The sequence below is a fragment of the Pipistrellus kuhlii genome, unplaced genomic scaffold (assembly GCF_014108245.1).
Source record: "Pipistrellus kuhlii isolate mPipKuh1 unplaced genomic scaffold, mPipKuh1.p scaffold_m20_p_79, whole genome shotgun sequence".
Classification (NCBI taxonomy): Eukaryota; Metazoa; Chordata; class Mammalia; order Chiroptera; family Vespertilionidae; genus Pipistrellus; species Pipistrellus kuhlii.
Window position 1 is genome coordinate 827,319 of NW_023425583.1, and position 26,162 is coordinate 853,480.

Genomic DNA, 26,162 nt, shown 5'->3' on the forward strand with positions numbered 1-26,162 from the left:
AATTGGCTGAGTGCCCCTCGTACTCATGAGAACGGAGAATTGGGCGCAGCTAAGCACGGTGCAGTGCATATCCCCACCAAACTCTTCCCGCGCCCCTGGGGGTACGTGTACCACACTTTGGGAAACATGTGTTTCCCAAATAATACAGATATTAACATGCTCTACGGAAACCCGGTCTTTTCTTTAAAGAAAAATTCATTGAGTATCTATTGTCGACTGTGGTAGGACTTACGTGGACAGATAAAAAAGGTGTTTGCAAGAAGCTCGTGTACTGAGCACAGAAATAAACTGCGTGTGACAGTAATACTAGTCCTCTGACTTTATGACAGCCTGAAAAATGAGCAAATGCATGAATTCAGTTCCTTTCCCGTCTAAGCCAGGCATGTTGCCGAGGTGAGGTGCTCTGCTTCATTAAGGACATCAGTGGGTGAGCGTGGCCCCAGGCACCAGGAGGTCACCGTTCCGATTCCCATCAGAGCACAGGCCCCGGCCGCAGGCCTGATCCCCAGCCGGGGGGAGGGGGTGGAGGGCGTGCAGGAGGCAGCCGAACGAAGCTGAGGATTCTCTCTCGTCACTGATGTTTCCGTCTCTTTCTCCCACTCACTTCTCTTTATCTAAAATCATTACAACATACTTGAAAGAGAAAACGCCATTGATGGCTGCCACATGTCTTGGAATTCACGTCGTAGGCTTGACAACAGGACCATGGTCTAGGTTATAAGCCTTAGCTTATGCTTATGATCAAGGCCCAGGGTTTCCTTACGGTTCCAGAAGGTTAAAGAATTATTGCAGAACTTAACCTCAGGATTCCCTGGTGGTCCTCACCTGCTAAGAGCTTCAGATTACATTCACAAGGGCACACTCCCCACCCCCATTTACCGGCACACGCATGTGCTCACACCTCTCCGGATTCCATGACTTTTCACTGTGGTAAGTTTTCTGAGACACGAAAATTAAGAACCATGCTTTCCAAGTGTTGGCCATTTTTAGAGAAGCCGCACAGATATTATTTCCTGGAGTTCAGCGTGTTTCTTTGCATCGATCCATTAACATCCCAGAAAAAACGAACTGTGCTGACCACCACTCTGCATCATGGGCACATCCCCAAGCCATGTTTGAGATTAAATCGCGAATAAACGATAGGCTTATAAATAAACATGCACAGCACGAGCCGGCCGGCGTCCTAGAGAAGCGGCTTGCACGTGGGCCTGCGTGCCCGACACGAGGATCCGTCACGGACGGATCCGCAGCCCCGTGACAGGCCCGTTAGGAGTTTAGTAGCTGCAGGCGTGGCTCGCGTCCCCAGACTGACCGACGCCGGGAACAAGACAACCCCGGACCGGGAGAGGGACGGCCCTCGGACGCCCGGCGGCACTTACACACTTCTCGCTGTCGAACACGTAGCACAGGTGCTTGTGCGACTCGGCGTCCTTGCAGATGAAGGTGAAGATCCGCTTGTCCGTCTTGTCGTCCGCGCAGAACGATATCCGGTGCAGCTGGCAGTTGTGCTGGACCTCCTGCGGACACGCACAGACACACGTGATGGGGCTGCCCAGTGCCTGAACACCAGCTGTGAACACGCACAGACACACGTGATGGGGCTGCCCAGTGCCTGAACACCAGCTGTGAACACGCACAGACACACGTGATGGGGCTGCCCAGTGCCTGAACACCAGCTGTGAACACGCACAGACACACGTGATGGGGCTGCCCAGTGCCTGAACACCAGCTGTGAACATGCACAGACACACGTGAGGGGCCGGTCCATTCCCCAGCACCAGCTGGCACTGGGCTTCCTGTGAACACGCACAGACACGCGTGAGGACATTCGAAAACGCGCCTTACCTTGGTTTTGGGCTCTAGAATTTTCACTCCATAAATCGATATTTGCAACTCGACTTTTGGAATTTTCTGGCCTTCGGATTTCTTGATATGTCTTGCAAACTACAAATGAAAAATTACTTCATTTAATTACTTCATATAATTATCTCTATGAAGAATGAACCCATATTTTATGTATCTATAGGTGGGGTATGTATAATATAAATGGAGTTCCTATTGTGTTGAGCGTTTCATTAAAGTGTTTTATAAACCCCGTAACCTGCGGGGGAGCTGTCACCACGTGGAGGGGGGCGTGGAGGGGAGGGGAGCTTCATTCTCCTGGGATTGTCAGCACGTCTGTCCGCCCGGGGGCGCAGGCAGCTTCCTCGTCTCTCCTGCAGCCAGCGTTCTTATTTCTGCACAGAAGACCCACTGATTCGGGCCAAAGGGGTTTTGGTTTGCTTTGTTTTTCTTGCAGAGGTTTGCTCTGCCTCAGTGAGAATCGTGAAAAGCACCCCAGAGAGAGGAGGGTGTGCTCCTCTCCCCGCTCCTTCCCGGTGCAGAACGTGCGCCCGGGGGTGTGTGCAGGGGCGGCCCTCACTGTCCCTGCCCCTGGGCCCGGGGACCGCTCTGGGCTCTGAACCTCCGCCCGGGGACAAGCAGCCGCACCCACATCCCGGGCCCCTCTCCGGTGCCCAGACGGGGGCACAGAACACCCACTAGCCCACTAACAGCACCAGCTGCTGGGCTGTTGCTGTTCCCCCAGAAAAAGAAGAAGAAGCAGGGAGGGATGCAGAGAGGAAGGAGGTGGGAGGCAGGGAAAACCCAGGGGAGGAGGGAAGGAGACACAGGGAGACAAAGACACAGCAGCAGGAAGTGTCTGGTCTGGGCCCCGGGAAGGCCTTGCCTCTGCGTCTCCAGAGGAAGGAATTGTGTCCCCAGACTCCCAGAGGTCCTTTGAGCCAGGGCCCGGGTCCGAGATGTGTGCAGCCACCAGGCCTCGCCCCGCCACTAAATGATTCCTTTCTGTTGCACACAGGTTTTCCGCGTTTAAAAAATAAACTTTTTGCCTGGCCGGTGTGGCCCAGTGGTTGAGTCGACCCAGGAACCAGGGGGTCAGGGTTTGATTACGGGCAGGGCACAGGCCCGGGTTGCAGGCTCCATCCCTGCGGGGGGTGGGCAGGAGGCAGCCGATCCATGATTCTCTCTCATCATGGAGGCTTCTCTCTCACCTTCTCCCTTCCTCTCTCTCTAAAGCCAACAAGAAATATTAGAAAACAAACTTAACAGAGTCTCCTCACAGAAAATGAAAACACTGCTGGAGTAGATCTCGTAGGAGTCCTGAGGTCCTGGCCTCTCACGTGGCCTGAGCCCTCTAAAACTGACACAAATTGTATTTATAAGAACAAATAAATACCACTCATCTCAAATTCCTTACAATAACACTGGTACTAGATAGAAGTTGAAAGGGCTTTTAAATGATCAGATTTCACAGAATTTGGTATTTTCTTACATCTCAGGCTAAAACATACTCAATAAATATAAAACATAATGTTTTGACGAACACGTACTTGCTTACAACATTTTTTTTCATTTTAGAAAAATGTATAAATTCCCCACAAAATGACAGGAAAAGTGGCAATAATTCAGTGTTTAAACTCTTTCTGAAAAGTTATCGGGCATCATTAAACATGGTAGCATGGAAAATAAATTATTGAAAATCTTTTTTAAGTTTTCCATCATATGGCATTGATCCTAAAATTGTCATTCTTTTTAAGTCAAAGGCCAATATATTAGTATTGGGAACTTTTAAAAACTTTAGTAACTATAAAATGTTCCCTTAACCAAAGCAAGTAAGATGAAATACTGCACCCTCCTGGGTAACAGAGCGGGTAGAACACATGTGATTAAGAAACCTAAGCAGGAAATCAAAATGAGGGATGAGTACAAGATTAATGAGCACATTTATTTTTTAAGTGGCGCCACAGCGCCATCTTCTGGCTATTTCAACATAACAGAACTAAACATTCTTTTTTTTAAAAAATGTGAATAATCTACTTTGAGTTGTAGCCTCAAACACACAAAATACGTAAAAAACACTGTTCACTGGTTCCCGAATTATTGCCCTCAGACATACTTTCCAAATCCAAATACTATTTGCAATCACTCACGCAATGGTGGCTTCTCACAGGTATTTGTTCCGGAAGGCACTTGAAGGGCTAAACTACGCCATGTGGTTTTTATCTTCCTGCCAACCACCTCCCCTCCATAACAGAGGGCCTTTCCAAACGCGAAACTACATCGGAACTACATGTAGAGTCCCACAAAAACACGCGTGTGGCCAGACGAGGCTGACAGCTGTGATAAGCATTATTATTCATTAACTATTGTATTATTTTCCATAATAACGACTGCAGACCAGCTTTTACTCCGTGCTGCGCATAAAAACCAGCTCTGTTCCTAAAGCATTTCATTGCAAATACCTGTTTGCCTTGGATCTGGCCACGATGAGAGGGAGTCCTGGTCTGGGGTTCGGGGTGACTGAATAAAGGCCCCCCTAGATATAAAGAGACCCTGCGGCTACAGGCCACTGATCTCGCTAAAACGTTCTGATGTCGGGGAGCGAAGTGGACTCCCGCCCAGCGTAGGAGGCGTCCTGATGCCGGGACAGAGTCTGGTTCCACGAGCTGCCGAGAACTGGGAGGCCCTCAGCCCCGTGGGCGCTCAGAGCCAGGGCCGGGCCAGCGTCTGGCGCGGTGGGGAGGGCCGCCCGCCCGCTTTCCCCAACGGGGAGCGAGGCCACCCGGGACCTCAGAGCGCATTTACGTCAAACATGGGAGCATGGCTGCTGGTGAAATGAGTGCGTGAAGCATCATCCGTTTTCAGTTTTCACCCAGAGCACAGCCGCCCCTCCACCCGGCTCAGCTCAGACTCAGACTCGGGGTGCAGGCCTCACGTGGCTGTGCCTCTCCCACACGGAGGGCGATCGGGAGCAGCTGCCGCTCACAGAGCAAACGGAGCGGGGAGCAGCTGGGCGGCAGGAGCCGCACGATGAAGGAGAGGCATCTCACCTGTCACCAGGCTCCCGAACAAGGCGCAGCGATTTGTGAAACCAGTTTCACCAGAGGCTGATGGACAGGAACCACGGTGCCCACGGCATCTCAGTGTCATAACACAGTGACACCGAGCAGGCCGGCTGGCTCAGGGGCTGAGCGCCGACCTCTGAGCCAGGAGGTCAGGGTTCCATTCCCAGTTGGGGCACAGGCCCGGGTTGTGGGCTCCATCCCATGTGGGGCATGCAGGAGGCAGCCAATCAGTGATTCTCTCTCATCCCCGATGCTTCTCTCTCTCTCTCCCTCTCCCTTCCTCTCCAGAATCAATAAATATATATTTACTTTAAAAAAATAAAACAATATTGAACAAAAGATGTTACCGAGGACCTGCTGGTTTAGTGGGATGTTAGATTTTCTCGGTAAGGGAGAGATGAGAATGCTGAGGGGAGCAATGAAGGGTCTTTTGGTGAACGAGTAGATACAGAAGATGTGACACAGGTGTGACTATTCCTCAGCCTTTTATAAAGGGAAGGACACCTTGCCACGTGAGGCAAGGGTATTATGGGAAGTGAAAGGATTCAGGCAGAAGAGGATGAATATCATTCAGTGTCATATGCAGAATCCAAAACAAAAATAACCTACAGCCTGCAGGCCCAGAGGCAGGTGGAGGTGGGCAAATGGGCACAGGAAGCACAGAGGTACAAACTCCAGTACAGAATCAGTCAGTCCTGGGTGTGAGGTCCAGTTCACAATCTATACTAACAAAAGCGCAATATGCTAATTAGACCGGACAGCCGAACGACCTTCCGGACGAAGCTGGGGCTGCGAGGGCCGAGCCCCTGGCACGAATTCCGTGCACCGGGCCTCTGGTGTGTGTGTGTGTGTGTGTGTGTGAAAGCTGCTAAGAGCGTAGAACGGAGTTTTCATCAGAGAGGAAGGGAGATGGAGAGGGAGGGGGAGAGGAGATGGGGGGGGAGAGAAACATCAGGGATGAGAGAGAACCATGGATCAGCTGCCTCCTGCACGCCCCCACTGGGGATCGAGCCCATGAACCGGATTCACTGGCTGAAGCTCAGCCCCTGAGCCGCGCCGGCTGACACCCTGACTGCTAAGCAGCTGTCACACCACTACTAGCTGGTCAGGGCGTGCGGCCCGCAGTGGAGGCGAGCCACCGGGCGCCAGGGGGCGGGGAACGCTGCCTCTCCGCCTTCCGGAGAGAAGCCGCGCTGAGGAGACTGGGGAGGGAGTGCCGTGGTGAAGACAGACAGTTAGCTCACACTTACTATGCAGCATTCCTCAACCTGGTGACACTGATTCGAGAGCCCGTTTCTAACCGGGAAGCCATGTCCACCACCGAGGCATGCACACTCTGAAGGCCCCTCAGAGTCTGGGCTGCGGCCGGCTCAGCCAGGATCCACACCGGCCTGGGGGCGCGGGGGGATATGGGGGAGGCGGGAGGGGCGCTCACCTACCTTCAGCTTCCGCACTGCGTCCCGGACGACCTCGGTGCCTTTGGGCTGCTCCACCTCGGTGCTGCCGAGAAACTGGGAGAGGCGGGTGAGACGTGCAGTCACGCGGGCGGCGTGAGGGCCAGGCCCGGCCTCAGGCAAACCCAACCCCAGCCCACGGAGAGTCCCTCCTGCACAGGCTTTAGACTCCTGAAAATGCCAGAGTATGGTCTGGTCCCATAAACCCGTACCATTCCATTACTAAACTCATCTACCTTTTAACACACGAACGTTTAACATGCCCAGTACCTGCCACCCACCATGCCCAGTACCTGCCAAACTGCATTTAAAAAAAAAAAAAAAACATACAGCCTGGCCAGTGTGGCTCAGGGGGCGAGCATCAACCTAGGAGCCAGGAGGTCACAGTTCGATTCCCGGTGAGGGCACAGGCCCGGGCTGCAGGCTTGATCCCCAGTGGGGGGCGTGCAGGAGGCAGCCGATCCATGATTCTCTCTCTTCATTGATGTTTCTACCAGTACCTCTCTCTCCTTTTCCGATGTCAATAAAAATATATTTAAAAAAACAAAACATAAATGATCTATAGTTTTACTCTATTTTCAAATATAACTGAAGGGTTCTTAGTTAAAGCATCTGTAATACTTTCAACAACAAAGCTACAATACATTTAAAACAACAACAACATACAAAGCTACAACTTGATCTAACAAATAAAAAGTTTCATATCTATTAACACACTGGCATGAAATCTTCCATCCTGGAGAGCATGCGTACCTCCTGAACTAAGTCCAATATCATAAAATGCTGAAGAGCAATTCGAATGGAAATATGAGCATTTTCTTCTAAAAAACATTTCTATATAAGGAGCAAATGATCATTAATTAAGTGTGTGTAATTCCCCAAGGGCATTCCTGTTACATACTGCCAATTACATACCCCAAAATGCGTCATGAATTAAATATATTTTTATTGACATCGTCACTTCTTTTCTTTTTTTTTTTGATATATTTTATTGATTTTTTTATATAGAGGAAGGGAGAGGGATAGAGAGCCAGAAACATCGCTGAAATCCCGATGCTGTGAAAGCTGAAAGCTGGTTCCCTCTCCGCACACACACCCAGCCGCGCCTGCCGCCCAGCGGGCAGGCCCCCGGGAGCCTCGAGGCTGCCTCTGGCACACGGAATGGGGACAGACTTCACTTAAATGCCACCAAGAGGCGGAAGGGTCCTTGGTGTAGGAAAGGGGGGACATCTGCAAAACTTCCGACAACAAAGACACGTTTTAAAAAATGCTAGGAAGACGGTTCACATCTGGCTTAATATTTTCCAAAATCCCCACAACTGTTTGTCAGTTACTTAAAACAATGCAGACGTGTAAGAGACGAGTCTCGGGTGAAGTCTGCACTCTTTATTCTATTTATTTTACTCTGTTCCACGCCTGAGCACTCCTGAGAAACCGGAGTTCAAGGCTCTGCCTTCATGTGCAATGGCCTTCCTGGTCCCGTCAGGAAGCAGTCTGGCTTGCTTCCTGGCCAGCAGAGGGCGGTGTTGGCCGTATGACAGGGGCCCAGTCATGCTGTCTGGCTGGCCGGCTCAGTCTCCAGGAAAATGTAGAGAGACTCCTTCAACCACCACTACAATAACTACTTAAAGAGTTACCAGGCCTAATTGCTATGAAATTCGGCACCACTGAACATGTGAGGAACTTATAACTTTTATGTATATGTAATTCGGCATGTACCCATTTTATGTAGAGAATGTTTCCTCCATAATTATTTTTAAGTATTAAGGGAAATAATGTCTAGTTTTTACCGTGTAAAAGTTTCACCCAGCATCCAGTTTGAATGACTACTGGTAGCAAGATGGCCAATAGGGATTCTAATCTTAGAAAAATGAATAACCAGCTACGTCACCTTCTTTGTAAACAAGGCTGCAGAGCCTAAAACAGGACGGGCTAATGCTCCTGGCATTAACTTGACAGTGTGTGAAAAATAACATTCCTTCTAGCTTCTCCGGACACGAGGGACAGGCCCCAGCGGGGAGTCAGCCACTGAATCTGGAGTCTCTGCTCAGCAGACAGGTGGTGCCACGGTGCCAAGCAATCCAGGGAAAACCAGTTTCCAAGAGCACATGGTCACGGCGATTTCTGCAGAATGGGCAGAGTCATTCGGGTGGAAACCGACTACTTAATTGCCAAAACCATCATCCTGGAAAAAGCAATTAGAGTAGATCCTCCAAGAAGGACAGTCACACGTTAAATCCGAAACCTGATTCTCCGAGGGTTACCCGGAAAGGAAGGCCAGACACGCTGACGGAGAGGTGAAGCAATGTCGGCTTGGTATTCAGAAGCCCACAGCTCGCATTGACTGGATGTTTAGGTTTCCCATCTCATTACAGTAACTTCGCTTCCGATTTCATCTGTTCCTACGTCACATGACTAGGGGTGTACTATTTATTATTTTGTTTATTTTTTAGAGAGAGTGGAAGGGAGGGGGAGAGACAGAGAGAGAGACACATCCATGTGAGAGACACATCAATCGATTGCCTCCCACTCTGCCCCTGGCTGTGGCCGGGGATGGGTCCTGCAACCGAGATGTGTGTCCCTGAGGAGGGGCCCCTCGGATGTGAACATGGGCAGCCGGGATCCTCCCCAACACACACACACTCACATACACACACACACTCACACACACACTCTCTCTCACACACACACACTCACACACACACACTCTCACACACACACACTCTCACACACACACATACGCACACACACACACACACTCTCACACACACACTCTCTCACACACACACTCACACACACTCACTCACACACACGTACGCACACACACACTCACACACACACTCTCACACACACACACTCACACACACTCACACACACACACACTCACACACACACTCTCTCACACACACACTCACACTCACACACACACACTCTCACACACACTCTCACACACACTCACACACACACACACTCACACACACACACTCACACACACACTCTCACACACACTCACACACACACACACTCACACACACACTCTCTCACACACACACTCACACTCACACATACTCACACACACACACACACACACACATATACACTCACACATACTCTCACACACACTCACACACACACTCACACACACACTCACACTCACACATACTCACACACACACACGCACACACATATACACTCTCACACACACACTCTCACACACACACACTCACACACACACTCTCACACACACACTCACACACACACTCACTCACACACACACGTACTCACACACTCACACGCACGCACACATAACTTCCTCTCAACATTCCAGTGGCTGCGTTCCAACATGCATTCTTCTCAATGCACACTGCAATCCAATCCATCGACAATCTCATTGCAATGTGATAAAATAAAGCTCGAGACAGGAGTCTTTTAGGACATCTGTACGTGATATGCGGGTAAGCATCTAACTGTTCTGTCCAAGAGGCCGCGTCCTTCTCCTGTTGGCTGGATTCCTAGTTGCTCTACGGTTTGGGGTAAATACGACTTTTGGATCCTATCTGTAACAAGGTATTGCTCCACAGAAAACATCTACCCTCGACTCGGTCAACGCACCATATTCTCTTACCACGCCTTGTCGTTTTGTTGTTTGTTTTGCGTGTCCTGGAATACTAGGATGAGAGTCCACAAAGTGAGAAGCACGTTCCTTCCTTGGTCAGTACCGTTACCCACGATTTCAGTTTCCGGGGTCACCACTGACAGTGACGATGAATGTCCACATCGTATTCTTCACGTTCATGGGCCTTCAGGTTTGGGCAACGCAGCACACACTGCCACCGTTTTACTTCAGACTTCAAGCTCCACAAAGCAACTGCCCCCGGTCTGCCTGTGTCCCCACCTCTGTGCACGGAGCCGTTTCTCTGGAGAAGTCCCTGTTACATCACAGACCCTCTGATTTCTCCCAGCCTTGTCTCTCCCCTGATGGAGAAGACATTCTTTAAACACCCCTCCTATCCGGCCGTAGCATCTCCCCTTTGAGAAACTGAATTATAATCTGTTCAGAGTGGCTCTAGGGCCAAGCCTGGGGCTGACCTGGGGCAGGGACACAAACCAGTCCCCGCCTGGATGGCAGAGCTCTCCTGGCATAATGAAGCCTGACCTTGTCGTCCTCCCTAATCCCTTCTAAGCAGCTAATGGGCTGTGGGAGGTGCAGCAAGAACATTTGCATACATGTTAGTCTGCCCTTGTTGTAATCAGATTGTAAAATAGAGCATTGGCCTGCAGGCTGGGTCTTCTGTGTTGTCGTCCGGGCACGGGAGACCCACCGGGCCCCAGCCGTATTCTCTTCCCATCTTTTCTTCAATCCTTCACCGCCCTTCCTCAGGCTCAGGCTCACCCGTGGCCGTGCTGGCGCGCACAGTAATTTGTTATTCATCACCACCACCACCATCATCACTCGTTATTTCTGTACCCTAGTGCCTTTCAAAAATATGCATTCTGCATCATCATCATCATCTCCATTTCTGCATCCTGCACTGTTTCTAAAGCACTGGCAGGGCATCTCCTGGGCGTCAGGTGCAATCCTAGGCTCCAGGGACCCAGCAGTGACCAAGGACCAGATGTCACCGGGTCCGCGACCAGGAGGCCTGTGTGTTTCTCCGGCCCTTCCGCCCTCCCCTCCTACAGCCTCCTGGGTGCGCCATCTACAGGCCGGCAACAGGACCGGTTCCCGCGAGCAATCCCGCGGGCGAGGTCTCCGGCTGCAGGTCGGTGTGCTCGGACCCTCAGCCACCGGGGAGGACCTCCCCGCGGGGCTGTCCGGCTCACACCATGCCCTCCTTTCGCGACAAAGGGAGGAAGGCCTACCTCTCTGGCCGGCACCGCTCCTGCGAGTGAAACCGGGTGCGGGCTGCGGACCCCGAAACGCAGACGTGCCCGCCCTTTAACGCCCGCTGTCGCTGGCGTGGCTGGAACGCCGCGAGGCTGCTGCTCCGGCATCCGGGAGCGGCTGTCCCCGGGGTTCCCTCCTGGACGCAGAGAGGCCCGCGCAGGCCGGGAAGGAGCAAACGAACAAGCCCGGATCCACAGCAGGCGGAGGCGGCGTCCGGCCTGGCTGTGGACATCCCTTCCCTCCTTCCTGCAGGGGCCCCGGGAGGCCTGGGGGAGCGGGCTCTGCACCAGAGCAGCCATGTTAGCACACAGATACTCACTGGAGACCTACTGTGTGCCTAGGGGGAGCGGGCTCTGCACCAGAGCAGGCGTGTTAGTGAACAGATGCTCACTGGAGACCCACTGTGTGCCTAGGGGGAGCGGGCTCTGCACCAGAGCAGGCGTGTTAGTGAACAGATGCTCACTGGAGACCTACTGTGTGCCTAGGGGGAGCGGGCTCTGCACCAGAGCAGGCCATGTTAGCTCACAGATGCTCACTGGAGACCTACTGTGTGCCTAGGGGGAGCAGGCTCTGCACCAGAGCAGGCTGTGTTAGTGAACAGATGCTCACTGGAGACCTACTGTGTGCCTAGGGGGAGCGGGCTCTGCACCAGAGCAGGCCATGTTAGCTCACAGATGCTCACTGGAGACCTACTGTGTGCCTAGGGGGAGCAGGCTCTGCACCAGAGCAGGCTGTGTTAGTGAACAGATACTCACTGGAGACCTACTGTGTGCCTAGGGGGAGCAGGCTCTGCACCAGAGCAGGCTGTGTTAGTGAACAGATGCTCACTGGAGACCTACTGTGGGCCAGGCACTGGCTGGGTCTTGGACACAGTGACGAACAGAGCCACCAAAGGTCCTCGGTCCTGGCTCTGCCCCTCGATGGGGCTGTAAATGTCACCTCGGAGAGCAGCTTCCTCTTTGTGCGATGTGGGTGGATGTCCCCGCCCTGCGGAGGGCCGGGCAGAGGCGCCGCAGGCAGGCACGAAGGCCTGCTTCCAGCGGGAGACGGTCCCCCGTGCTGCAGGGAGCCGGCTCCTCGGACCCAGAGCCTGAGCGATGCTGGACACAGGGCTGTGACCCATCACCCTCCACAGGGCCGGGGCCTGCCTCTGCTTCTGTTTTGTAGAAACGGCAGAGTTTACCGATGGCGCTGAAGTGCTTCTGCGGGAGCCGGCGGCCTGGCTGAGTGACCGCGGGAGGGCAGGGGGAGGTGGAAAGCTTTGGGGAGGCTCTGCCAGCAGCCAGATGCTGAGGGAGCTCACACCCTGATTCCTCTCATGAGCTGAGCCTGAGCCTCCCGGCTCCCAGCTCTCCTCCTGCTCCGGCAGCAGGCACTCTCAGTCCACCGCTCACCGCACGTAGTCAGTCAGCTTACGTTTTATTCCCTGTCTTTTTCTTTAAAAAAAATTAAAAATATATATATATATATATATATTTAGAGAGGAAGGGAGAAGGATAGAGAGAGAAACATCAGTGATGAGAGAGAATCATGGATCGGCTGCCTCCTGCACGCCCCCCACTGGGGACGGAGCCGGCAGCCCGGGCCTGGGCCCTGATGGGGAATCGAATCCTGACCTCCTGGTTCACGGGTTGATGCTCAGCCACTGAGCCACGCCGTCTTTTTCTTTTTAAAGACAACTCTTTTTGTGTTTTCTCAGCACTTGAAGGCGATCATCCCTAATCAGCACCTCTTCGTCATCGCTGCGATGTGTAATTAGTTCGCCGTAACCCTCGTATCTGCTGATTTGATTTGATTTCCCTCGGCCTTTAAAAAAATAAATCTTCAGATTCCTGGGCTGCTTCTGGGAGCGTTTCGCAGCTGCCGTTTGGACGTGTAATCCTGGTATTAGCACAGGCCTGTATGCCTCCATCGGGCTGTGTCCGAAAACTTAATAACCTGATTAGTGGAGCTAATTCCAAGTCACATAAAAATCTTCCCTGCGCGTATACAGGATGGTGCGCCGCATATTCGTTTTCTGAGAAAGAACTGCACCCGCTCTTGTTCTCCCTCCTATCTCTGATGAACACATCAGGTATTAACACGTGCTATTTTCTCACCGCAGCACCTGCGCCTGGGGGAAAGCTTTACCCCACGCACACCCCTTTATAAACAGCACTGGTTTCAAGTAAGCTACTTACTTTTTAAAAAATATATTTTATTGATTTTTTACAGAGAGGAAGAAAGAGGGACAGAGAGCTAGAAACACTGATGAGAGAGAGACATCGACCAGCCGCCTCCTGCACACCCCCCACTGGGGATGTGCCCGCAACCAAGGTACTTGCCCTTGACCAGAATTGAACCTGGAACCTTTCAGTCCGCAGGCCGACGCTCTATCCACTGAGCCACACTGGTTTTGGCTAAGTTACCTGCTTTTTAACCCTTTCTTGGTTAAGCATGTTGTGGCATGCCGTGGCAACTCCTTGTCTAGCTGGCTTGATGGGAAAATACACGCACCGACTCAATCCTGAAATCGCTCTGTTTTCACTGAAAAGCAGGCGGTGACCTGACAGGCACGGACGGGTGACTGTGGGCGAGAACACGGCTGCAGATCTTTATTTCCGAGATCCTAACTTGCTGCTGCTGATCCGCAGCCAGCGTGAGCATCCCCTGGAGGGCTTACCGCAGTCCCCGGACACTCTGAGCACCTGAGCCCACGGGGCTGTGAGGACTCCCTTCTCCTGCCCGGATCCTCAGGGCCACACTGCGTACCGTGCGCCCTCGTTAGCTCCTCACGGGTAAAGCTTCCCCCCCGACCACCAGGGTCCGCGTCGGCGTCTGTGCTTCTCCGCGGGCTGTAGGCCCGGGCCCAGGCCGGCATCTGCTCCGTGCGGAGGGAGGCAGCGGCTGAGCACTCACAGGAGGCGACGCACAGTGTCACCCGCCTGCAGCTCAGGCAGCTTCTGACGGGCCAGCAGGTCTCCACGGTCCCAGAGACCCAGCGTTCAAGTTAAGGGTAGTTCTAACGGGCCCTGGCCGGTGTGGCTCAGTGGATAGAGCGTCAGCTGCAGACTGAAGGGTCCCAGGTTCGATTCCCGGAACATGCCTAGGTTGCAGGCTTGGTCCCCAGTAGAAGGTGTGCAGGAGGCAGCCGATCCATGGTTCTCTCTCATCATTGATGTTTGTATCTCTCTGTCCCTTTCCCTTCCTCTCTGGAATCAATAAAATACATATATATATATATATATATATATATATATATACACACACACACATATATATATATTTAATATGTATATATATTTTTAATATATTTTATTGATTTTTTCACTGACAGGAAGAGAGAGGAACAGAGAGATAGAAACATCGACCAGCTGCCTCCTGCACACCGCCTACTGGGGATGTGCCCGCAACCAAGGTACATGCCCTTGACCGGAATCGAACCTGGGACCCCTCAGTCGGCAGGCCGATGCTCCATCCACTGAGCCAAACCGGTTTTGGCAAAATACATATTTTAAAAGGGAGTTCTAATTGAAACCTTTCAGCCCTACAGAAACCCTTTTTCAGCATGAGACCTTTCGATCTTTTATAAAATAAAAATGTGTAATCCGCGGTTACTTTCCCTTGAAGGAAGGAAGTCCACCGCCATCAGTAATGGTGTCACACAAACAGAGCATGTCGCTCTCCACGGGGTGGTTTTAGGTTGTTTCCTGTGGTTTTCTTACAGTTCCTCACGGGCTGATAGGCCGTCTGTGGGGAGGAGGGTCCTCCCACCTCAGTTTCCCCCGTCAGGTCACTCAGCTTTCCGTGCTAAGTCATGGCAATCCGACCCCCACGCGAACACACAGAGCCATTCAGAGCGGACAGGATTTCAAGTGCCGTGGTTTTACAGAGAAAATGTTTTTTAAAAAATATATTTTACTGATTTTTCACAGAGAGGAAGGGAGAGGGACAGAGAGTTAGAAATATCGATGAGAGAAACTTCCACCAGCTGCCTCCTGCACATGTCCCACTGGGGATGTGCCCGCAACCAAGGCACATGCCCTTGACCGGAGTCGAACCTGGGGCCCTTCAGTCCGCAGACCGACGCTCTATCCACTGAGCCACACCGGTTAGGGCCAGAGAAAATATAGTAAAGCTTTTTTTCCTTTTTTCTGCAAAGTCAGCAGAAAGCCACAGTTGCTCTCTGCAGGTCCCCCGTTGGGGAGCACTGGGGGGGTCCGGGGGGCTGTGACTCGGTCCTCTGCTGACTCAGACCGGCCAGCCCTCCAGAGCGGCTCCATTACGCCTCATCGACTTTCTGTCCCATGAATTTCTAAAAACGCTTTTCCTGAAATAATGTCCCATGCCCGATCTCATTCCGTCCCAGCACCCGGTCTGCTAACACAAACTCTCCAAGTCTCCCATGGAAATGATCTCATCGCTTTCGGTTCTCCCCACTCTGCCTCCCCGGGGGAGCCCCTCAGCCTGACACCCTCACACTCCCAAACTCACTCTTCACTCATTCCCGGCCCTGCCAAACGGATGGCTCTGACATCTGTCTCAGGTTTGGTGCTCACTAACACCAAAACAATACCTTTTAAAAAAATATACATATGTTCTTATCCATTTTTAGAGAGAGAGGAAGTGAGAGGGAGAGGGAAAGGGAGAGGGAGGGAGGGAGGGAGGGAGAGAGACATCGATGAAAGAGAATCATTGATCGGCTGCACACCTCCTACCGGGGATCAAGCCCTCGAGCCCTCAACCCGGGCACATGCCCTGACCAGGAATCAAACCGGCAACCTCCTGGTTCACAAGCTGACGCTCACCACTGAGCCACACCAGCCGGGCAGTAACACCTTTCTTTAAAGACTATTTCGTTCATTGCATTCACTCCTCCAGTTTTCCAACATGAACCAAATCTTTGAAGACGCTGAGTATAGGTTGCTTCTATTTATTAAAATGCAGCAACTGAACAAAAGCTTCACCAAAAAATGACTTTTTCCCCCTTAATGGTTGAAGCTCTGTGTGTTCCCTTCCTGGCATGAAAAATTACCTTCATTAACACTGCAGCTCATTTCCCTCATTCCGGGTTAGTTTTTACATTTTTCTGAGTAACGCAACATTATGATGTTTAAAGGACACCAATTTGTGGGTTATTTTATTTCCTGCAGGCCCTGATTCGGCAAATCACTTTAGCAATAACCTAAATCATTCAAAGGCAACGCAGGCATACCATAAACAGAAACCGCAAAGGGTATCTCTTTAAAAATCCCTTATTGGAGAGGAAAAGAGCTTTCCTATCCCAGGTCCCACAGAGTGACTTCATTCAGGCAGACTTTCCTCGGGGTCATGTGCCTGGAAATGCCAATGCATACACACACTCTAAGGTCAACCAGGAACAGCTAACGTCATCATAAATGCACAAGCCAAACGCGGGGACAGTCCAGGAACCACGTTACCTTGGCGTTGTAGGGGATGTAGTGTTTGGATAGAGCTTCCGGCGTGTGCATCCATGTTTTGTCTGCAATGAAGAACACACAGGTTAGCTCCCGCCTGGGTGCTGAGGGCGCTGGTCCCGTCAGCACGTGTGTGTGTGTGTGTGTGTGTGTGTGTGTGTGTGTGTGTGTGGGATCTGAGCACCTCCCGGGGCAGAGGGAAGACAGGGCGCGGGAGAGTCACACACCCTTTCTGATCTAAAGGTCCGCTTCTCTCTAAGGGTTTTCAAACCATGCCAATGTGACTGCGCCCCCAGGGCCGTGAGTAATTACGCCAATTATGTGATTAATTTGGTGATAATGCTCTCATTTTACTCTCATAAATTACAGGTGATGTTTCTTAATTCTCCAATGAAAAGAGTCATTTTCTCCCGACTCACTATTTAGCAAAGAATGGACAATTTAAAAAAAGGTGAATTTGAATATTAATCAATAATTGCATTTATATAAAACAGAAATAAGTCTACCCACTGGGTCCATTTAGAAATCAATATGACATTAGGATGCATTTTTAATCTGAGCTTGCAGAAACGTTAATGGTGACTCTCCTACCAGCAGTTTTTTATATAAACAATCTCGATTTGAAATGTTTTAGATTAGAGCAATGGAATATTAGAAATAAAAGTAACTAAAAGGACAGGAGACGCTAAAACTAATTTGGATTGTATATTCTTGATAGAAATATAAAACATGGTGCTGGTCATCAGACAGACACACTGCATGCTGGGGCTGGTCATCAGAGAGACACACTGCGTGCTGGGGCTGGTCATCGGACAGACACACTGCGTGCCGGGGCTGGTCAGCAGACAGACACACTGCGTGCTGGGGCTGGTCGTCGGACAGACACACTGCATGCCGGGGCTGGTCATCGGACAGACACACTGCGTGCTGGGGCTGGTCGTCGGACAGACACTGGTCATCAGACAGACACACTGCGTGCTGGGGCTGGTCATCAGACAGACACACTGCGTGCTGGGGCTGGTCGTCGGACAGACACACTGCGTGCTGGGGCTGGTCGTCAGACAGACACACTGCGTGCTGGGGCTGGTCGTCAGACAGACACACTGCGTGCTGGGGCTGGTCGTCAGACAGACACACTGCGTGCTGGGGCTGGTCGTCGGACAGACACACTGCGTGCCGGGGCTGGTCATCGGACAGACACACTGCGTGCTGGGGCTGGTCGTCGGACAGACACACTGCGTGCCGGGGCTGGTCGTCGGACAGACACACTGCGTGCCGGGGCTGGTCGTCGGACAGACACACTGTGTGCCGGGGCTGGTCGTCGGACAGACACACTGCGTGCTGGGGCTGGTCGTCAGACAGACACACTGCGTGCTGGGGCTGGTCGTCAGACAGACACACTGCGTGCTGGGGCTGGTCGTCAGACAGACACACTGCGTGCTGGGGCTGGTCGTCGGACAGACACACTGCGTGCTGGGGCTGGTCGTCGGACAGACACACTGCGTGCTGGGGCTGGTCGTCGGACAGACACTGGTCATCAGACAGACACACTGCGTGCTGGGGCTGGTCGTCAGACAGACACACTGCGTGCTGGGGCTGGTCATCGGACAGACACACTGCGTGCTGGGGCTGGTCGTCGGACAGACACTGGTCATCAGACAGACACACTGCGTGCTGGGGCTGGTCGTCAGACAGACACACTGCGTGCTGGGGCTGGTCATCGGACAGACACACTGCGTGCTGGGGCTGGTCGTCAGACAGACACACTGCGTGCTGGGGCTGGTCATCGGACAGACACACTGCGTGCCGGGGCTGGTCATCAGACAGACACACTGCGTGCTGGGGCTGGTCGTCGGACAGATGGAGCAGATGTATTCTCTAGGGCTGTCCCTCAACTCCCAGTTCTCAGCATGTACTATGGCTTCCCTCTGGGTGGACACACTCACCTTTCTTCCTGCTGAAGGCGCGATTCATGGTGGGGGCCAGCGGCGAGCTCACCCCAGCACACGGTGTACCTGTGAAAACAAGAAATTAAGAGTCAGCGAAGACGTGCTGACCAAACGCTTTTAAGCGAATGCACTGAACACTTTTAAAATATTTACAAACCATCTCCCAAAGGACACGGGGGAAGAACAAACACCAGTACTCAGATGTATGGTGGCCCAGCAGGTAAGACTCCTCCAGAATTCCTACATTTTCTTTATTTTTTTTCCCTACGGCGCATCTGCCACTAATTATATTTATTTGCAAATTGGAGGGGAAAATCTAATAAGCAGACTAAAGCTGGGAACAGAGCCACGGAGAGCCCATGGAGAACAGGGCCGGCTGCTCACACTGAGCCAGCAGCGAGGGAGGGACACGTCACACCCCACAGGACACCAATTAGATCGACTAGCAGCTGTCTTATGTCACACGAAGAAAAACATGAAAACTAAAACAAATGATACTTAACAAATCTTAAAAACAGGGCCCCCAAATGAAACCTTTTCCAAGGAACTTCACTATACCCCAAAATTTTGTTCAAAAATATTTTAAAAACTATGAAAATAGGCAATACCCAACGTGATAAAATCCACAATTTCTGGCAACTAAAAAACAACAACAATCAGGCATGCAAAGAAGAAGAAAAAAAATGGGGAGAAAAAAATCCATCAGAACTGATCCAGAAGAAGGACATGGTAACAGTAGTGACAGCCACAGGCATTCAGAGACACTCCACCTGCTCAAGAAGCCGCACAGAGCGAGCAAGAGGCAGAGACGAGATATAAAAGCGACCAACCCCAGCTTCCAGGGCTGTAAACCACAACGCGGGGGCAAAATACACCAGATGGGACTAATGGCAGGTAAGTCACTGCAAAAGAAGAGCGGTGAGACTGAAGACAGACACAGCACTCACCACCTAAAATGGAACAGACGGAGCAGAAGGAGGGAGGGAGGGAGGGAAGAATTCATTCATTCATTCATCATTCATTCATTCAGGCCTGGTGCATGAATTCGTGCATGGGTGGGGTCCGGCCAGCCTGGCCAGGGGGAGGGGACATGGGCGGTTGGCCAGCCTGCCTGCTGGTCTAACTCCTGGTTGACAAGACAATTTTCATATTAGCCTTTTATTATGTAGGATATACACTGAGTGGCCAGATTATTATGTGTTCAGAGATCATCATAATCTGGCCACTCAGTGTAGTTCCTAATTTATTGAAACATTATCACTCTAAGTTTAAAGCCAGCTGCAAGTTTTAATTTGCTAAGTAAACATTTAAAATACATGATAAACACGAAAGGCAAAACTCATTACATGAATCATTTTAATCCCAAATTTTATTTAAAAATCAGTAACCCCACTGACAAACACTGTGAGGCCAACTGTACTAATTACTCCATACATTTTACCTTTTGTAGGCTTACGTTTTTTTAAAGTTGGAGTCAACAACCATTTCTTTCTTCATTTTTTTTAAAGCATTGTATACAGAAGTTACTTTTTCATTTTTTAAACACATATTTTATTTATTTTTTTACAGAGAGGAAGAGAGAGGGAGAGTCAGAAACATCGATGAGAGAGAAACATCCATCAGCTGCCTCCTGCACATCCCCTGCTGGGGATGTGCCCGCAACCAAGGCACATGCCCTTGACCGGAATCGAACCCGGGACCTTTCAGTCCGCAGGCCGATGCTCTATCCACTGAGCCAAACCGGTCTTGGCAGCACCCATTTCTTTAAATAGACCAGCACGTCCAGGTTGGAAACTGATTTGCCGGAGGAAAAGCGCAGATATTTATAGACGAGTCCAAGCCCCGGAGAGGCCGTGAATGAGCGGCCGTTTCCTGCGCGGAGCCCGCGGCCACGGCCCCTCAGGAAAGCCCGGTCACAGCACGCTGTGGCTCAGCCGCACGCCGGAGCCCAGTCCCCGGAACACAGCTGCTGCTGCTGCGTTTCATTGTGTTCAGCACGTGCCTTTAAAATCAAACTTCTTTTTGGAATTCTTTCAAGGTTAAAGCTGTTGTTTTTTTAATCTATTATAAAAACTGATGAGAACGCCGTTCACATATAAGCCATTAATCACTTTACAATCCAGCCCTGGCCCGGTTGCCCAGTGGTTAGAGCACGGGCCTCCGACAGCAGGGTCATGGGTTTGGTTCTGTTCTGCAGTACGTGCCTGGGTGCAGGCTGGGTCCCCTGCACCCCTCGGGGTTCAGGGGAGACAACCAGCCAATGTGTCTCTCTCACGTGGATGTTTCTCTGACTCTCCCGTCCCTTCCACTCGCTCTAAAAATCAAAGGGGGGGATATATCCTCAGGTGAGGATTCACTCACTCACTCACTAAACACATGCATACATACATACACACACACACACATACCTGCAGTCACCATGGCAGTGCTGGGCGGGAGGACCACAACACTCTGTGCAGAGGCTGGGGCAGCGGAGGCAGCCTCTGCCCTCTGCCAGCCCGGAGGTGCCTGGCTCGGCCCTCCAGATGGCACAGCCAAGGCCCCGTCCGTGTCCTTGGGGCCAGAGCGAGCCCGGGAGGCAGGTGGGCTGGGTGCTCCGGCGGCCTGCTGGGAATCCCCCAGCCCGTCCACCAGTGCCTGCACCTTTTCAGCATGCGTTATGGGTGTCAGAGAGGAGGGGAGAGGGAGAGGGAAACATCAACGCTGAGAGAGTCACGGGTCCGCTGCCTCCTGCACGCCCCACACGGGATCCAGCCTGCAGCCCGGGCCTGTGCCCTGACCCCAGAGCCACGCCAGCCGGGCTGTCTCACTAAGTTTCCCTCGTTGCCTAATGTCTTTCTCTGTAATGAGGTGATCACGCGGGAAATAAATGATGCCAAGAGGAACATTTTGACGGCAAATAAACCCCCGATATTGAACAGACATCAGCTCCAGGACACAGGAGTCTCCTGCCCGGGCCCCAACAGGAACCCAGGACAAGGCTCCTTCTGAGCCTTAGGTGTTGAAGTTCTTTGTGTACGTCCCACTCGATATTTTCCCCATTTTAAAAATCATCACAGCATCATTTCTCTGCTTTTTATTTCTTAAAATAGGTTTTTATTGATTTCAGAGAGGAAGGGAGAGAGATAGAAACATCAGTGATGAGAAAGTCATGGATCGGCTGCCTCCTGCGTGCCCTTCACTGCGGATGGAGCCGGAAACCCCGGCCTGTGCCCGACCGGGAGTCGAACCCTGACCTCCTGGTTCCTGGGCGGATGCTCAGCCCCTGAGCCCTGCCCGCAGCTCTGCCTTTTACTGTGGTTGTACCCAGAGCGCTGCGCCTCCCGGACCTGTGGTTCGGCCATTTCACCGACCACCGGCCCCACAGCCTCTGGGGACTGTGGCTCCGGTTCTGAGGTGACATGGTCTTTGGGGAGGTCCTTAGGGTAAGTCCTGGGGAGGGTCCTGAGGAGGGTCCTTGGGGTAAGTCCTGGGGAAGGTCTGGGGAAGGTCCTGGGGGAGGGTCCTGGGGGAGGGTCCTGGGGGAAGGTCCTGGGGGAGGGTCCTGGGGGAGGGTCCTGGGGAAGGTCTGGGGAGGGTCCTGGGGGAAGGTCCTGGGGGAGGGTCCTGGGGGGAGGGTCCTGGGGAAGGTCCTGGGTGAAGGTCTGGGGGAGGGTCCTGGGGGAGGGTCCTGGGGGAGGTCTGGGGAGGGTCCTGGGGGAAGGCCCTGGGGGAGGATCCTGGGGAAGGTCTGGGGAGGGTCCTGGGGGAAGGTCCTGGGGAGGGTCCTGGGGGAGGGTCCTGGGGGAGGGTCCTGGGGGAAGGTCCTGGGGAGGGTCCTGGGGAGGGTCCTGGGGAGGGTCCTGGGGAAGGTCTGGGGGGGAGGGTCCTGGGGGAGGGTCCTGGGGGAAGGTCCTGAAGGGAGGGTCTGGGGGGAGGGTCCTGGGGGAAGGTCTGGGGGAAGGTCCTGGGGGGAGGGTCCTGGGGGAAGGTCTGGGGGAAGGTCCTGGGGGGAGGGTCCTGAAGGGAGGGTCCTGGGGGAGGGTCCTGGGGGAAGGTCCTGGGAGGGTCCTGGGAGGTCCCGGAGGCCTTTGAAAGAGGAGGAAGTCTGGCTGCTCAGCTCCAGCTCCGTGTATGAGGCTTGGGCTGATGGCCCTCAGACTAAAATCTATACAACAGACATTGTCTGGAGAGTCCGCTCCGCTTGCTTCACAGGCAAAGCCATGATCTCAGAACCGCACTTCAGCTGCAAATGCCCTGCCTTTTTGCTGGGATTGAAAGGGTTTCTTAAAATTTTCATCTCCTGTGCTCATGTCAGCTGCTTTCAGCCTGGGATTTGTACAGGAAGTCCTGACACTTAATTCCATCAGCACCCACCACCGCGCAGACAGACTCCCCATTTTAATCATTCCGGAAACTTTGGAGCGTTTTTCTCGAGGGGGGAGGAGAGAGGGACGGAGAGAGGAGAGGAGTGCTCCTCCCCAGCCGGCAGCAGCCTCAGGACTTCCCGGCCCCAGAGCATCTCACCAGGCCCAGCTTCCCTGGAGGAAACTGGCGGCAGGAAATCTAATCTTTAAAGCAGCTTCCAATGTTTACCCGGCGGGCGGGGCGGCGGGCGGGTCCTCCTCCGGTCTGCGGGGCACCCCTCGGCCCCCAGCCCTGCCCTGGGCCTCAGGGCCCGGAGGCTGCGGCCTCTGCCACCAGCAGGTTCCATTTCCACTCCGGAGGGACCACCGGATCCTTTAATCCGGGCCGGTCTGTGGATTCCTCCGGGGAAGGGCTCCCCTCCACCCGCCGCCCAGCGGGGGCCTCACAGCCGGTCCAGGAAGTCCCCGCCCGCCCGCCCGCAGCTGGGGCTCCGCCAGGACCCACCCTTCCCCAGGGGGCAGATAGACGGGGGCGGACAAAGCCTCTCCTAGGCCATTCCCCGCACCGCCCATTAGCTGCCCGCCTGGGCTTGGCTGATCTGGATGGGGCGCCGGCTCCCCTCCCCACACCCAGCTGAACTGCCCTCCGGCCCCCGGACCCCCCAGCTCTGGCTCTGACTGCCCTCCGCTGGGGCCAGCCCTTCCCGGGCTCTCCTGAGAACAGGCTGACCTCTGACCTCGGCCTCAGGTGTTCGCCCTGCAGCCTCTCGGCCCCCCTCAGTCTCCTACTCCCACCCTTCTCCCAAGCCTCTGACTCCTCAGGGAGGAGCGCCCTCCCCTCCCAGCTCCCAGGATGGGGACGCGGCCTCCATGGCAACCGCCTCCCCCCCTTGCAGATGCCCTTCCAGCTCAGGTCTCTCCGTCCCTCCATCCAGGTGTGTGTGTCAGCGGACGCTCTGCTCGCTCAGACTCCGCTGAAGGAATGTGCTCTCCCTCACAACTGCTGCCCTCTCACCTCCGAACGGATTGCAAAAAGGATGGCCCAGACCCGTGGTGGTCGGCAAACCGCGGCTCTCGAGCCACATGCGGCTCTCTGGCCCCTGGAGTGTGGCTCTTCCACAAAGTACCACGGCCTGGGCGAGTCTGTGCTGAAGAAGTGGCGTTAGAAGGAGTTTAAGTTTAAAAAGTTGGGCTCTCCAAAGGAATGTCCATCGTTGTCCTGCTGATATTTGGCTCTGTGGACTCATGCGTTTGCCGACCGCTGGGCTAGAAACGCCATTTCGTTTGTGCGTTTAACACTTCGCTGTCTTTACACCCACTGGGTGCTGATGCACAGTAAGTACCGGCTGGATGACCATGCGGATGGACAAGTTCGGTCTCAGACAGCGGGCGCCGTGTGGTCACACACACCTGGGCTGCCGGAGTCTGCGGAGAACGTGCGACATGAAAACAGGCCGAGGGTGCTTTCCGGGTTAAGAAGTGCTCCCAGCGGACTCGGGGATGAACAAACCAGAGCCTCCCCTTAGCACCAGCGGGCACGGGGCTGTGTGAGACCAGCAGACCGTTCACTCCCCTCAGAGAAAACCTGCCGCAGCCAGGATCGGCCTCCGGGGCAAGAAAGCTGTGGACGAGGTGAGTTAGGGGACCATGGGGTGGGAGCCATGCATGTTTTCAGACCAAACCCCCCTGGCATCCAGTCCTGGCTGAGGCTGTCCCACACGCCCGGGCGAGGAGGAAAAGCTGGCTCCCGCGGGAACACAGCATTCTGTGCCGGGGCGCTGTCCACAGACAGGCTCGGGGATGGTGCCTCCAGGTGGCCTGGCCATCCGTTCCCAGCCCGGCAGCTCCCGGGTGGTCACCCCCAGGCCGGAACCGTCTCCATAAGCGTGTGTCTGCCCTCGGGGAGCCCTGTCCACGGCTCCCGGGAATCCAGTGAGACCCTTTGAAATGACCCGTCTGACCCTCGGAGGGCACACTTCCTGCTAAAGATCTACAGCCTGCGACACCGGCGTGGCTCCGGGGATAGAGCGTCGGCCTGCGGACTGAATGGTCCCGGGTTCGATTCCGGCCAAGGGCATGGACGTTGGTTGCAGGCACACCCCCAGTGAGGGGTGTGCAGGAGGCGGCTGATGGATGTTTCTCTCTCATCGATGTTTCTAACTCTCTGTCTGTCTGTAAAAAATCAATAAAATGTAAAATTAAAACAATAACTATAGCCGCCTACCCCCACCCCCTTGCTCTCCTCCTGCACTCCAAGGGCATGGGAGAAGCTTCCGAACCGCCCGTGGAGCGCGGAGGTCCGGCCCTGGCCTGCCATCGGGTAAAGGGCTGAGATAACCCTGCGGAGGGAGCTCCGAGCGCCGGGGGCGGTGGCGAGTGAACACGGTGAGGAGTCCTCAGTGACCGAACGCAACACTGAGACCGGACAGCGGCCAGACTGGGGACAGCGGCGTCCACACGGGGCCGCAGCGAGGTGGCCCTGAGCCCGGTGAAGACAGAGGGCGGGGGCGGGGCCAGGACAGTGGGCGGGGCGAGGGCGGTGGGAGGGGCGGAGACAGTGGGCGGGGCTAGGATGGTGGGCGGGGCGGGGCGGTGGTTGGAGCAGGGCCGGTGGGCGGGACGGTGACATTGGGCCATTGGGCGGGGCGGGGATAGTGGGTGGAGCGAGAGTGGAGGGCGGTGGGCGGGGCGGTGGGCGGGGCCCGGACGGTGGCAGGTGCAGGAGGCCCCAGGTGGAGCCAGGGCCAGCACAGGGCCAGGGCAGTGGCCGTGCCCAGGGTCCCTTCCCCCCTGGCATTCACTGGCCACGCCGCTCACTGCCCTGTCCTCCCTGGAGGTGACGTCCAGCCTCAGCTGCGGTCAGCGCCCGGAAAAGCGCAGAGCCAGCCCGGACCCGAGGCTGCGGTGCTGTGAGCTCCAGCCGGTGATAAGGTGATAATAACCTCCGCCCGAGCCAGTCCTCCTCCGCCCCAGCGGTCCTCCCCGCGGGGCTGGCTCCACGCCTTCCTCTCAGGAAAGCCTGGCCAGGGGCTTTGGTTTGATTCACCAGGGGAGTGATTTCCTTTGCTCCCTCCTCTAAATATCAAAAGGAGGGTGATGTAAGGCTGTGATTAGCTGCTGTTTTCCTTCCAGCGGTTTTCAGAGCAATGACAACTGCAGGGCGGGACCTTGTCCAGAGCCACCTCCCCTCCCTGACCTCCC

The 26,162-nt window shown here is 53.9% G+C and overlaps 1 protein-coding gene across 4 annotated transcripts in view; it reads right to left on the reverse strand.

The window, feature by feature from the left end:
• GULP1 (GULP PTB domain containing engulfment adaptor 1) overlaps window positions 1–26,162 on the reverse strand; it is an 89,120-nt gene that overhangs the window by 13,074 nt on the left and 49,884 nt on the right. For 3 of the 4 annotated variants that reach the window (XM_036423203.2, XM_045576236.1, XM_045576237.1), the window contains exons 3-7: window positions 18,613–18,681; window positions 16,670–16,731; window positions 6,347–6,418; window positions 1,846–1,944; window positions 1,380–1,517 (exon numbers count right to left, since the gene is read on the reverse strand). In XM_036423203.2, the coding sequence (XP_036279096.1) occupies window positions 1,380–1,517; window positions 1,846–1,944; window positions 6,347–6,418; window positions 16,670–16,731; window positions 18,613–18,640 (399 nt within the window). In that variant the 5' untranslated portion in view covers window positions 18,641–18,681. The remainder of the gene's footprint in view (window positions 1–1,379; window positions 1,518–1,845; window positions 1,945–6,346; window positions 6,419–16,669; window positions 16,732–18,612; window positions 18,682–26,162) is intronic. The other variant, XM_045576238.1, reaches the window with a different exon arrangement.